The following is a 14,861-nucleotide window of genomic DNA, read 5'->3' as shown; positions in this document are numbered from 1 at the left end:
TTGTGTTATTTTAAGGAAAAAAACAACATTCAGTGTTCCCCTGGAAGTGTGTCCTGCTAGTGTCCTTCACTCAGCCTTCCATATGTGACCCTGTGAAGACATTGATAGAGTAACTTTATGAGTGAACCTTTATCTGTGTTCAAAGGCAAAGGCTCCTAGGTAAGTAGGAGTGAAAAACTGGCCTTACAGTATATAAGGTTTTGTTACTTAAACCTTTAGAGTACAAATAATTGAGGTACGTGACTGTTGGCTGTATTAAACAAACTGACTATGGAGCAAGATGATAAAGAGCCCAAGCTGTGTTATTTGATGGTTCTGGATCCCAGTACCAGCTCCACCACCGACTGGCTCTGTAACCTTGAGCAATACTTCATGACTCTGTCTCTTTTAATAAGTTTTGATATATAGAGAGTACTTAGCATAATGTCTGGCACATGTCAAGTACCTAGAAATTACTAGTTATTATCATTAGCTTAGCACAACGTAAAAGAAAATCTGAGTTTGTCAGATATTTACATATGTCTCTGTTTGTGGTCCCATTTTCTCTTTACTAGGATTTTTGCTATATACATAGTTTCCTAAAACAAGAAATCCTCAAAAAGCAGCAACTTAGGGGAAAACACAACATCTTCCTCCTGTATCACCTTTGTTTTTGGGCCCATCCCATTTCCATGTTTGTTTCAGATCCTGTGGGTGTGTATGTCTGCATAAAATGAGACAAGTTACAGATTTTTGCAGTCCACATTAGAAAGTGCATTATGGCAGCCAAACCAGTTCAATAGGATTTTTAATAGAACTGGGATACGCATTTCACGAGTTCTGCATTCTCCTGAACTATTCACGTTCCCTGATACATTTTTATAACACTGACTAAAACTTTCTGGTAATAACTTCTGGGAGATAATCTCTTATCCCTGCAGTAGAAATAAGATATGACCTGGCCCAGTGAAAGGCTGCTTAGATTAAGAGATCACATTCTTGGGGCACCTGAGTGACTCAGTGGCTAAGTATCTGACTTCGGCTCAGGTCATAATCTTGCAATTTGTGGGTTCGAGCCCTGCATGGGGCTCTCTGCTAACCACACAGAGATTGGAGCTTGCCTTAGATTCTGTGTCTCCCTGTCTCTCTCTGTCCCTCCCCTGTTTGCTTACTTTCTCTGTCAAAAGTAACATTAAAAAACATCAGTTTATGGGGCGCCTGGGTGGCTTAGTCGGTTAAGCGTCCGACTTTCACTTAGGTCATGATCTCGCGGTTCGTGGGTTCGAGCCCCGCGTCGGGCTCTGTGCTGACTGCTAGCTCAGAGCCTGGAGCCTGTTTCAGTCTGTGACTCCCTCTCTCTCTGACCCTCCCCTGCTCACGCTGTCTCTCTCTCTCCTAGAAATAAATTTAAAAAAATATTTAAAAAAATAATAATAAAATAAAAAACATCAGTTTCTTAAAGTCCTTTAACTTTGAATTCATGCCTTTTTTTTCAAGATGGGAAGATTGTTATTTTCTTAGGATTTGTGAATCAGTTTTAAAACATCAGCCCCTAGGGGTGCCTGGGTGGCTCAGTCGGTAAGTGTCCGACTTTGGCTCAGGTCATGATCTCTCGGTTCGTGGGTTCGAGCCCCGTATCAGGCTCTGTGCTGACAGCTAGCTCAGAGCCTGGAGCCTGTCTTCGGATTCTGCGGCTTCCTCTCTCTCTGACCCTCCCCTGCTTACACTGCCTCTCTCAGATAAATAAAACATTAAAGATTTTTTTAAAAAAAAATAAAAAATCACTTAAAACTTGTAGATCTCTAGGGTAGAACACCAAATAGTTTCCAATGATGTTTAGGACTTAACTTTGTCAGCATTTTATAGTTTCTTTGTTTTATACCCTCCAGGGAGAAACTCTGGAAACTTTGACAATGGCAACAGTATGTCTCTTCAGTGCACAGCCTCAGCTGGCTGACCAGGTCCCACCATTGGGCCATCTCCCCAAAGTGATCCAGGCAATGAATCACAGGAACAATGCCATTCCTAAGAGTGCCATCCGCGTTATCCATGCCCTGTCTGAAAACGAGGTAGTGATGAATCCATTTAGTAGCTTATAAATCTGGAATTTATGTATGCTCCCTCTTCCTGATTAATGCACATTGCAGTCCACATCCTCTTCCTACCATGTGCCCTTCTGCATGTGAACCAGTGGTATTGTAGCAACTCTAAACTAGTTTAAATGATGTAATTAACAGGAGACTGAATTTGAGTTCGTTGCTAAATTTGAACTGAATGTAGGTTTTTCATATATTTTATTATTGTATTTACTGTGCTATTACAAGTAACCTTTTCTTGGACACTTAGCTGTGTGTTCGAGCCATGGCATCTTTGGAGACCATCGGCCCACTGATGAATGGAATGAAAAAACGACCAGATACTGTTGGTCTAGCCTGTGAAGCAATTAATCGAATGTTTCAGAAGGAGCAAAATGAATTAGTAGCACAAGTAAGTGACTTTCTAGATTTGGTACTATTTTATGAAAACAAACATATCAGGCAAATAGATTTTCACTTATTTAGTATTGATTTGTTTTTTCTGACTTAGGTTTAGTAAGGAGATAATTTGTGGGTTTGTGCATGCATGATTTTATATTTTATATACAAACAGGCACATGCCTATATGTATACACTAAGGAAGGTGGGATGACTTTCAAAAATCTTAATCATCTTCAGAGTACTTTTGTGATACTTAAGTTTTAAATTTTGGTTTTCTGCTAAGCATTTATTCTTAGCTTGCTTTGTCAAATTTGCTTCTTTGGAAAGATTCACTCGGTTGAGTGATTCCTTCATTTCTTAAGTCATGTTTTAGAAACATACCAAGATATCTACTGTTTTTTGTTTGTTGTTTTCAAAGACACTACCCACCTAATGAAAATATGACTTGGTGGGTATGAATGTCATGTAGACAGACACTGAAGGAACAAAAACTATTGCAAAAGTGATCTTTCTAAAATGTAACTATTAAATATAACTGGGTCAGGGCCCCTGGGTGGCTTAGTCGGTTAAGCGTCCGACTTTCGCTTAGGTCATGATCTCGCCGTTCGTGGGTTCGAGCCTCGCGTTGGGCTCTGTGCTGACTGCCAGCTCAGAGCCTGGAGCCTGTTTCAGTCTGTGACTTCCTCTCTGACCCTCCCCTGCTCACGCGGTCTCTCTCTCTCTCTCTCTTTCCTAGAAATAAATAAAACATTAAAAAAAAAAAAAGATTAAATATAACTGGGTCACTGTTCATCTTAAATACCCTTCATTGGTTTCCCATTACCACCAGATGACAAAGTGACAGCTGACTTCCTTGGCCTCAGTACAAGGCCCTGCATTTTTGTATCTGATCTCCCAGCCCCTTTCCTCTCCAGTCTCCTATCCCCACCTATCACTTGCCCCTCATTTAGGCACGTCAGAAGTACTAGGTACATCTCAAGGAGGTAACTGGATGCTCTGGAGTTCAAACTTAAAACTGGCTGGTGGGGAGGAGGTGTTGTTTTGGAAAAAACTTGAGCTAGTGCTACCACTTGATGGCTCTGTGACCTCAGGCAGGACACACAAACTTACATTCAGATTTCTCATCTGTGAAATAAAATTCTAACTACCTCACAGGGTTGTTAGGAGAATGGTATCTATAAAGGGAGGTATACTCACTGAATGTTAGTTATTTCTACCTCTTTCCTCTGAGTTTTAGGGTGGGTAGTGAAGATTGTGGGATTCCAGAATACTAGCTAGCTTTTTTTAGGCTGACAGAAAATGTCTGGTGAATGCAAAAGTTGATGTTTTAAGAAAATGTGAAAAAATAATAAGGTATTTTAACTCTTGTGCCCATTATAGTGTCATTAGAAGAGGCAGCGCAGTATAGTGGCTAAAAGCTCATGCTCTGCACTTTTTACGTCTAGATAGAGATTGCATTGCTGCTTGTTTTCCACCAACAGGTTTCACCCTCTATGCATTGATTTTTGCATCAGCCATAATAGTAGTGCCTGTATCATTACACGTTGTGAGGATTAAATAAAATAATCAGTCTGTAACATTTAGAACAGATGATGGCATGAAATAAAATCTCCTTAAATAAGAGTGTCATTATTATTAGATCTATAAAAGAAATCTTCATTAAACTGATAGGAGGTTGTCTTCTTCCAGATACGGTTCTGGGGGTGAAACTGTTTCTTCAGTGTAAAAATGGTTTACATTTTTCTCAGCGTATTTATGGTATGCTTAATATTCTCTTCTAGGCCCTGAAAGTAGATTTGGTTCCATACCTCTTAAAATTACTCGAAGGCATTGGCCTTGAAAATCTTGACAGCCCTGCAGCCACTAAAGCTCAGATTGTTAAAGCTCTCAAGGCCATGACTAGAAGCCTGCAGCATGGAGAACAGGTGAGTCTACACAGGGGTGACTTTGATTTGCTGGCTACGACAGGGTTTCTCCAAACCAAGTGTCTTGGCCATGGATGCTCTCTGCACCTGTCCTCCTCGTGTACTCATGTAGTCACTTGCGGAGGTTCTTTTTTTGGAAACTGATAGTATGTTGTACATTCAGGAAGAAAAATGCTGAAATTCTTGTGCATAGAAGGATATTGAGTGAGCATTTAGTGCTGGTTAAGGTTAAGGTTCAGTTCTAGCATGTATTTCTAGATAGTGGTAACCACATTCATTAACAATCCCATTATGCCATTTTAGAAAATTGTTTTAGTTTTATTCCCTTTCTTTATTAACACTTACAGCGTGTTGTCAGCTACATGCATATCCTGACTTCAAGACAGCCCAGTAATTCAATTTTTCCTTTTTGGTTTTATTCTTCTTGTTGCTTCTGAGGAGGTCCTCATTCAGTGTTACTGTCCAGCATTACCTACTAATGCTGTCTTTCTCTGTGCGTGTTTAATTAAGGTGAAATTTACACAAAATAAAATTAACCATTTTAAAGTGAACAATTGATTTGTATTTAGTATATTAACAGTGTTGTGCAACCACCACCCTACCTGGTGCCAAAACATTTTTATCACCCCAAAAGAAACCTCTATACCCATTAAACAATTACTCCCCATGTGTCCCTCCCCTCAGCCTCTGCAGCCACCACTTTGTTATCTCTGCATTGACCTATTCTGAATAGTTCATAAGTGGAATCATACAATATATGACCTTTTGTGTCTGGCTTCTGTCACTTAGCATGCTTTTAAGATTCATCACGTTAGAGCATGTATCACTGCTTCATTCCTTTTTATGGCTAAAGTATTCCTGTATGTGTACGCCACAATTTGTACATTTATCCGGTGATAGACACTTAGATTGTTACTACCTACTTATGTTCTTTCATAGGTTTAAATTGACTCAAAGTTTTCTTTTAGTGATTGCACTGTTTGTGTAAAGCCTAACTGAAGAAACATTTTTATGCTCTCACCCATTCTATCCGTATCACCATATGAGTCATTCATTAACTCTGTGTTTAGAAGTAGAACTTGCCAAGCAGAGGTACTCCTGGTGCCATGTGCAGGCACTTGTCTTACCCTCACCCTGCCTCAGGATTCCTCTTGATGAAGTTAGGCAAGTAACCCTGACACTCATCTTCTGATTTCAGGGGGAGGAAACAGTGATCATTTCCAAACTAGCAGATCCTCCACCACCTTCATAAGTGGAGCTTCCAAAGCTCCAGTGGAGCTTCCAAAGTTAAAATAGGGAGCCTCTTGGACTCATGTGGCCCCGTATATATTCTAATACCTGCCACCAGACTATCTGACACTCTCTCCGCTGCCAGACTCAACTGTGAGCACTTTAGAGACAGAGACCGTCTCACATCTTTGTGTCCATTGTGCCTCCACATGTGAGGTGCCCAATAAATACTTGTTCTGAATGTTGGTATGTGAAAGCTTCTAAGTTGGAATTCTCTAAACTTTTTTTAAATCTGTGTTACACAAAAATATGTCTTTTGTCTTAGTCCAATACACTTTACACACATGTTGTTTGTATTTACATGTATATACATCAAAGATGAGTATTTAACCCATTTTACATGCGGTACTCTGATGCTTTCTATATTAACCTATTTCCTCAAGCATGCTGATCGCACCCTCTTTATTGATTTCATAAATTTCTCATAGGTCACAACCCATAATTTGAAAGACTGCTTTAAGGTTTTTTAATTTATTTTGAGAGATAGAGCACATGCACAAGTGGGGTAGCGACAGAAACGGAGGGAGGGAGAACTCCAAGCAGGCTCCGCACTGTCATCACAGAGCCCGACACAGGCCTCAAACTCAGAAACTGCGAGATCATGACCCGAGCTGAAATCAAGAGTCAGTTGCTCAACATACTGAGCCACCCAGGCGCCCCAAGACTGCTTTCAGTTTTAGCTTGTTTATAGCGTCTTCTCCCTAGACCCCTTCCTTGGGAATAACTTCATGAGCTCATGCCACACTGTCAGCCAGTTGTTACTATCACAAGAAAGTCTTCCTGCCCAAATAATAGACAAGCCAGTAAATTACAAGTTCAAATAATAGTGTCCAACTTTAGGGGGAAGCCTGACTTAGGGTCTTCTTTGGATCTGGTTTAATGAGATGTCCCTGTCACTGGCATGGAGCGTTTGATGAATGTCAATCTTTGGATCTTTCCTCAGCTTACTTCCCTTTTGTCTTGGAAGTTTGCTTTTTCTCTTTGGTTCTTTTCCAACACCCAGTCCTTAGTAATGAGGCTAACTTAATTCATTATGCTCAAAGAGTTTGTTTTACTTCCTTAGGTGAATGAAATCTTGTCTCGTTCTTCAGTCTGGAGTGCCTTCAAAGATCAGAAACATGATTTGTTTATTTCTGAGTCACAAACAGCAGGATACCTCACAGGTAATCCACACCTAATTGGTTACTCTAAAACATATGGCAGAACCTTCCTTTTGCCCTGACTAGACTAAAAACAGCATTTAGAGTGTATTCCTCGGCTACAAGCCACCTGTCTTGGAAGTCTGGTGGTAATGCGGTGGACCTCTGGGGTTAGCCCTGGGTAGATGTTAACTGCTATTGTGTTGAATGTGTGCTGACTGAAACGTGGACTTTGCTCAGTTTTGACCCAATGAATTGATGGTGTCATAGGTTATATTTGAAGCACGACTATGTTGAAATGTTTATCTTGAACGTGTAAAAAGATTAGAGAAATATCTACTTAGAAATATCAGTATCGGAAACATCACATATGTTATTTCCCATTTCTGTCAAAATAACAGATTGAAACTCCAAATATGAACATTCATCCGTGAAATATTTCTTCTAAGTTTCCAGTGATTAATCTGTAGTTTTATAAAACATTTTCAAATTTTCCTCTTGTACGAAAAAGTCTGTGGGTACTAAAAAGGGAAAGGACATTTTAGTGTCTAGGTGATCAAAAGATAATATGTTTTTTTTCTCTTTGGATTTTAACTTTTTTCTTTCATAGTTTATTGTCAAGTTGGTTTCCATATAATATGTTTTTGAAGCTCAGGACATTTGTCTGTTTGGCACACTAATTGCACAATAATTTTAGAATATTTGTTTTCATATTGGCTTTTGTTTAAAAAAAAAAGTCGTACCATTCTGTTGCTATATCTGAAGATAAAAAATAGTCTCTAGTATAAAAGTTTTCAGTTTGAAATTAACCTTAAGAATAGCAGGTGGTTTTTGCTGTCTGCTCGAGTGCGATGTATCAATAAACAGAAATACACTCTGTGTCCTCCTCTTACCAGAGAAAATGTAGGTAAATTGAGAGAAAAAATAGTACTCAGTGGTTTGCATGCCAATGTAATTGTTTGAGTAATCCTGATTGCTGGTATAGACGTTTATAAATCATGAAGACTAAATCCTCAGTATTCAAAAATGGGGACTTCAGAGAATATTTTACTTTGTTTTAATTTTAGTCCATTGTGGCACTACTGCTTGCTTCTTCACTGTGACAGCCTTAATGTTAATCCACTAAAGTTTATAACCAGAGCCCTAACATTTGTAAACACGGTGCTTTGATTGCCCGTCCTGTGTGTACATTAATAGCAGTGTCCTATGTTTCCCTTCTGACGTTTCCATGTGCCTGTCCTTTGATTTCTATGGAGAGAAATAACCTAGAAAATGGTCTTTGTCTATCTTGTATCTCTCTCTCAAATTTGAGATGAAGCTGTAGTTTCTAAGAAAGAGTATGTTTTATAATAGGCAGACTAAAAACTTCCTTCTTTAGAGTCTTTTTTCAAAAGTTCATGTAATACCACCTTTTTGTGGCATTATGTTCATTACTTGGTGTATAAGGATGTTGTGACTGGAAAATCTTATTTTTTTTCCAGCTAACAATTAACTACTTACTTAAAAGTTTGGCCCTGAACAATAAAAAGATGTAGATTAGAAGCTTTTCTACAGAGACACCTTTCTAATTTGATGAGTTCTCCATTGTGCTTAGTGTTTATTGACTTGACTTGATGGAATAAAAGCCTTTGGGTGCTCCTTGACTTAGTAATGGGATGTGGGTCAAAAAGTCTGTGGTTAGAATACAGAAGAGACGGGGATTTATCTTTAGAAATCTTTAGGTCCTTACCCCATCCACATTTGCTAATAACTATAGAAAAAAGTACAGGGATTAAAAAGGCTCCTGTCTGTGCCTTTCCTTTTACTTGGATCCCTGGGGTGACTTCTGAATGAGGTGTGAGAAGCAACTATGACGAACTCTAGAGGATGGAAGAGGGTGGGGGAAGAAGAAAGCTGGGGTTTACAAATTTCTTTACATCCTCCTCTGGGCCCACTCAGGGCAGCACATTCTGTACAAAGCTGGTCAGAGGGAAAACGGTATAAATCCCAACTTGTAAATGGCCTGGTGTTACTGGGGCCATTCTGCCGGCTCCTCAGCCTGCAGGCACGTCTGCATGGGACAGTCTGGACTAGCCCTGCGCTGTGCTGGCCCCGAAATGGTCCAGTTCTTAGCACATGATCAGTCTGGGATGTTCTTTTGTTGAGATGTTAGTTGTTTGAGATTATCCCATCAGCTCTCCTTGTTTCTTGAAAAGACTGCTTTACAAGTCAAAGCACTACCTGTTGAATTGTCTCCTCATTGTTTAGGTTGTCAAATGTCTTCTTTTTTGTGTTTGAGCTTTTCCATCGATGCTTTGTATTGTGTGTCATGTGTTTGATAAAAGGGGCAAGTTATTCTGATAATGGCAGAATCGCATTATGGGGAGCTCTGTGGAATGTATACATTGTTGCATTGAGTTAGAATTTTAATTGATTAGGATTTACCTCACCCTACCCTCAGCCTGAAGGAAATTGTCATTGTGCCCAGTGTGCAAATGAAATGAGGTGCTGTGAAAACCCACTACACTAGCCATTTTGCTGAAATACTGATGATGAGTTTGGCAAGTTTTTTGTTTGGCAAGGATTTTGTTTAGGAGATGGTAAAAGGTAGAGGAAAGTTAATTATTCTTTCAAAGTAAGATAAGAATGACCAAAAATACTGTAATTATTTTCTTCACCCTGGCTGCTGAGCAGCTATCATTCAGTCACATCTCAGGATTGGGGATATAGATAAAATGTTGGAGGCAGGACTACTACTTGTGGATGAATTGAGAGGAGGCTGTCTGGTTCCATAGGCTCTTTTGCCTGACCTACTTGTTTTGTTTTATGATAAATACTTATCTAAAGGTGTCTCATTGCAGTTTTACCCACAATGCAGAAAATGTTTTCATTGACCCGGGCCCTCAGTTGTGTAAGCCATTTGTTAGGAGGTTCTAGAAGAGGGTGATGCTGAGAAGCTCAAGGCCCTGTGAAAATAATTTTAGCAGGGAAAATCCTCAAATTACATCACCTAGAAAATCAGTAGAGAAAGAAGGAACAGCAGGGAAAGGAAGAGAAGCCGGGCAAGGTAAACATGCTTATGGGAATGAGAATTGATGATGAAGAGTTTTGTATAGACACACATACACAACCCCTATATATATTTATACTAGAGGCATGTGGCATAGTTAATTTGGCTTCCTGAGGTCATTAAAGGGAGGGTGGGTGCAATTCTTTGGTCTTTGGTCTTTCCTCAAACCAGTCCATTGGTTCTTTATGACTTAGGATTTTTTTTTTTTCTACCTTGTGTTTTTCTTTTGTCACCTGTCCCAAGACTATACAATGTGAGCGATGTTAGGAAAGATTCCCTAGGGTGGTCAGTTTACTGTAGGACACTGACTGTTGAGGCCAACCTTCCTTCTTCTGTTTCCCCTGCTGAGACTCTCATGTTCATTTTTAACAAAACCCACGTTCTTTCCACTACTCCATCATTGCAGCCAATTTGTTTTGTGGGGTTCTTTGTTAATTTTCCATCTTTTCTCATTCTTAAGTCTGGCAGCCTTGCACATTGTTGCCACATGCCCCGTTTCTGGTAGCCCCCACTGTCTCCTCCCACCTTTCCCTGGAGAACTGCTCTGTCCTCATCCTAACCAGACACGTTCTAAAGGAGAAGCCAGAGGTGTGAGGGAAAGAGCATTTCAGACTTACTTACAGAAATATCCAGGAATTGGTTTTTCTTTTCCTAAAGTGGCAAATGGTGGGGCTAAAATTTGGCCTCATGTCGATGATCATTCTAAGCTTATCATTTAACAATTTAATTTTAGCCCAGAAGTTCCCAAGTTTTTCTCAGTTCACAGTTCCTTTAATGTCTTAATTTTTTTTTTTCATTGACTGCTAGGCCAAAAGAAATAACCTAATAGTGAAGTTGAAGTATTAGTTCCAAACAACTTGAAAGTGGTTGTGTGGTGTCCAACAAATGTTGCTGTGTTTCTCTCCGATGTAAAAAAAAAACCAAAAAACCCAGCAGCACCCCTGTGAATCTGTCCCAGTGTGCTTCCGCACGCAGTGGAAGAACAGTAGCTTTAGTCTGTTTTCTATACATTGCATTCATGATTTGGTCTCCTCATCTGCTCATTTGATGTGACCAAGTTGAGTCCACAATTGGAAGTGCTTGAAAACTTTACCGAGCCAGGGTGTTTGGGGGTTTATTCGCACAGCTTCTGTCTTTGGTGAGAGCCACTTAATATATCTGTGGTAATCCTGCTGCTGCCGAAGGTTCAAAGGGTGACAGGTTACCTGGTGGAAAGTGATGTTAACAGTGTGGTGCTGTAGCTCTGAACGGCCTTGTTAAGGAGGTAGGTCGACCCGGTAGTCTTCTGCTGAGTAGTGTGTGGAAGGCCTGCCACCCTGCTTGGCAGAGGCGGGAGTTGGTAGATGCAGGCCTCACAGTGCCTTAAAATGGGAAAATCCTTTTTCCAACTTTTAGAAGTTCAGGTTCCAAGCCCACGTTTTAGAGCTCACGCCAGTCGAACTGTCTCTGGCTGTATAATTACGTGCTAGATGCAGAGTGTGCTCAGTGATGCAAGCCGTTTCACATCCTGAATACAAGTGCTTGTAAGGTGAAACACAAGATGAATCTGAATTGTGTCTCTTTTGTTCTGTGTTAGTCCCTGTTAGCCTTAGCCTTCATCAAACTGCTCTGCTGTTTGCACTTCCTTATAACTTCCCTTGCTGCTTATATTTCTTTTTTCCCCTCAGGTGTCTCTCCTTCCCTTCTAACTGGCAGCAGCCCCCTTCACCTCAGGAGCGGGCTTTAGATCCGCTCTGCCAGGCAGCTTGCTAACTTCTGTGTAGCTCTCTGAAGCAGGTAGAGAACCATTTTGCTAAATGCATGCCGCTCCCACTGCCTTTCTAGTTCTAACCCTTGGATGATGTTCCGTAGCTGTTTGCCTTATTTACTACAGTTTCAGCTAACAGTATCTCTGTTTGCGGTATTATGCTACAATGTCTCTCACAAGTACTCTGTACAGTTTGTGTGCAGTGCTTCTGGGATGTGATTGTCTCTGCAATGTTTACAGTAAACTGGAGGTCTAGAGCCAGTGTCTACCATGCTCATAGGACACATCTTGATAAATGCTGGCATATGTAGCATTTCTATGCAGTAGAGAGTCTTAGAATCAAGGAAGACCTATAAAACAAACATATTGATAGCTTTTCCCATAGCATTCTTGTTTTGACCTGTGACAAATGTCCAGAGCCTTCCTTGTTTTGGAGACGTGAGTGTAGCAGCCCTTATTCATTTGGTGTTACTGGTTATAATAGCATTTCTTTGCACCAAATGAAACTAGGTTAACTTGAATGTTGATAAAATGTTTTTCTTGGGCATTTCCTCAAGTATGACTTTTGGATGGGCTGACTGAGTGTGAAGTATCTTTCCTCTACTTGTTCCTTGTATTTTTTTTTTTTTTAATTTTCCATGTGACATAGCTGTCCTTCAGTGCCCAGGATTTTTTGAAACCTTGAATTCCTAGAATTGAGAAGGGCCAATTTTCCATGTTTCCACACCAGTGTTACTGTCCAGCATCAGTTTTGAAATGATTTTTAACTTTGTCATATAGTAAAGACATACCTTGAAAATGGCACTGGGTAGTTGTCTGTTAAGGTGTGATCAGGTACTTGACTAGCTTCTGACCTTCTTACAAAGGTGTTTTCACAGGACTGTGCTCTCTAGAAGGTGTGTGTTTTCCTTTCTCTCTTGCAGGACCTGGAGTTGCTGGCTACCTTACTGCAGGAACGTCCTCGTCAGTCTTGTCTAACCTGCCGCCTCCTGTAGACCACGAGACAGGCGACCTTGGCTATCAGACTTGACCACCTCTGTGAGAGACAGTAAATGCTGACAGGCCAGTGCCCAGTCCACATTCCTCCAACTGATACGTTGAAACAAACTCTTACTGCCTTTCTCCTAGTTTCATGACAGTGTTACTCCTTTTTCTATAAATATATTTTTATTTAGGAAAAAAGTCAGTGATTCTAATTGTATCACGTTGTAAGAAAGCACTCTGTGGATCAGCCTAAGTGGGTACACAAGAAGTTGTTTTTCTTGAAGTATGTAAGCACATTCTGTTCCTTTGTATCTGTTTACAAGACTGTGAATCAAAAAGACAAAACTTTCTTCCTGGTTTTTATAATGTTTTTTTGAATTAGCGTGACTGTGGGGTTGAACTGCAATCTACAGAAATTGGACTAGGTCTCTTGTCCCCAGAAGACCGTGCTTCCCTCTCCTGCATCGAGTCCCCGTGGCTGTCCCTCCGTCGTCTGGCACTATTAGGTTTTGTCCTTGCGTCTGTTCACCGGCATCCTCTCCCCAGTCGTTAACCTTCTGAGAGCTCACAGTACACATCGGTATGTATAACTGGCTTTACCAAATTGAATGAAAAAGGAGCTTGTGCAAAAAAAATTTAAAATTTAAAAACGGATGTCAAGATGTTATGTAAGAGATTAGTGTAATTGTGAAATGTTCTATACATTATCAAATATATAAAGCTTTCTATATTGAATGTACATTATACAGATCATTCATATGTGTACATAAAATTTTAAAAATAAAGGGAATTGACTGCTTTGTTAATGAGATATATTTGTTCTAATTTACCTTTTACTGTTGAAGACCTGCTTGTTTCTAAAACAGATCTAGTAGTAGAAATAAACATGGACTGTCCCTCACATTCACAGCCCCTCATCCAGACAACCACACTGACACATCTGATCAGTCCTAACGCCCTTTGGTAATATTTTAGCCACATTTGAATTGCCAGAAACCTAGCATTTCGTTTATTTTCTCTTTAATAATTCAGGAATGGGTGAGGCTATTAATATTCTAATGTGTGAGACACTAATTCCAACATTTTTTAAGGCAAGAGAAATTTAAAGTGAGATCATATTTCAAATAACACGGATCTCAGCATGTAGGTGTCCTAGTATGATCACAAACTACAAGAAAATAAAAACATGTAAAGAATACAGGCCCTTCTTAAAGAATGAGGAAATACGCAGACCTCTGCATTGCCTTTGAAAAAGCAAGAGCCAAGTTTATTCCATAGTTGATGTGTAAGCAGAGTGGAATGGAGACTTACTCCCACAATAAGTCACTAATTCAGAATTTTGCATCATCTCAAAGATTATAGTGTATATGCCCATGCACCTATTTTAATATATAACTATGGTTTTGTTTGTAGGCAATACTTGTCATAAAAATATATATTCATTAAATGAAATTATAACAGCTAACTTAGGAGTAGGTGGTATAGGAGAGCACAAATCAATATATTTCCTTTAAATACTATGAAAACATAAATATTGTGTTTATGATATTTAAAGGGCTATTTAAATTAATCCTCAATCGGGGTGCCTGGGTGGCTTAGTCGGTTAAGCATCCGACTTTCGCTTAGGTCATGGTCTCGGGGTTCGTGGGTTCAAGCCCCGCGTCGGGCTCTGTGCTGACTGCCAGCTCAGAGCCTGGAGCCTATTTCAGAGTCTGTGTCTCCCTCTCTCTCTCTACCCTTCCCTCCTCACGCTGTCTCTCTCTCTCTCTCCTAGAAATAAATAAAAACATTAAAAAAAATAAAAAAAAAATAATCCTCAATCATTGATATTTAAGTAATAGCTCATTCTTACTGAATTTTGGCTGTATGCCAAACATCATATAAACTCATATGTACATAGTCTCATTTAATCCTCAGAGCAAACCTATAGGCTTGAAACTGATTAAAGTCTCATCTTCCAGGTGAAGAACATGGGCTCAGAGAGGTAAAGCAACTTAGCAAAAGTCACACAACTAGTAAGTAACGGAGTAAGAAATCAAACCTAATCAGACCTGACACCAAAGTCTGTCCTGAGCCATGATCCTAACACAGCAGCAAGCTGAAGCAGTAGGTAACTAGGAAAACCGAGGAGTTTTTTGTTCTGTTTTGTTTTTAAACATTTTTATTGTAAACCAGAACACAACTACAGAAAATCTCATTGAATGGATTCATCCTTAAAAGGCAAATCTCTCTTGAAACTATCATCTCCATCAGGAACTTGGCCAGCCTCTC

The 14,861-nt window shown here is 39.8% G+C and overlaps 1 protein-coding gene across 3 annotated transcripts in view; it reads left to right on the top strand.

Annotated features, from left to right (window-relative positions):
• Positions 1-13,401, top strand: part of DNAJC13 (DnaJ heat shock protein family (Hsp40) member C13) — a 127,035-nt gene extending 113,634 nt beyond the window's left edge. For all 3 annotated transcript variants that reach the window (XM_039243842.1, XM_039243843.1, XM_039243841.1), the window contains 5 exons: positions 1,869-2,048; positions 2,326-2,466; positions 4,238-4,381; positions 6,735-6,834; positions 12,530-13,401. In XM_039243842.1, the coding sequence (XP_039099773.1) occupies positions 1,869-2,048; positions 2,326-2,466; positions 4,238-4,381; positions 6,735-6,834; positions 12,530-12,636 (672 nt within the window). In that variant the 3' untranslated portion in view covers positions 12,637-13,401. The remainder of the gene's footprint in view (positions 1-1,868; positions 2,049-2,325; positions 2,467-4,237; positions 4,382-6,734; positions 6,835-12,529) is intronic.
• The last annotated feature ends 1,460 nt before the right edge of the window (positions 13,402-14,861 follow it).

Source organism: Hyaena hyaena, unplaced genomic scaffold (genome assembly GCF_003009895.1).
Source record: "Hyaena hyaena isolate Hyena2069 unplaced genomic scaffold, ASM300989v1 scaffold_234, whole genome shotgun sequence".
NCBI lineage: Eukaryota > Metazoa > Chordata > Mammalia > Carnivora > Hyaenidae > Hyaena > Hyaena hyaena.
Note: the sequence above shows the minus strand (reverse complement) of the source record. Positions and strands in the feature narration are given on the sequence as shown.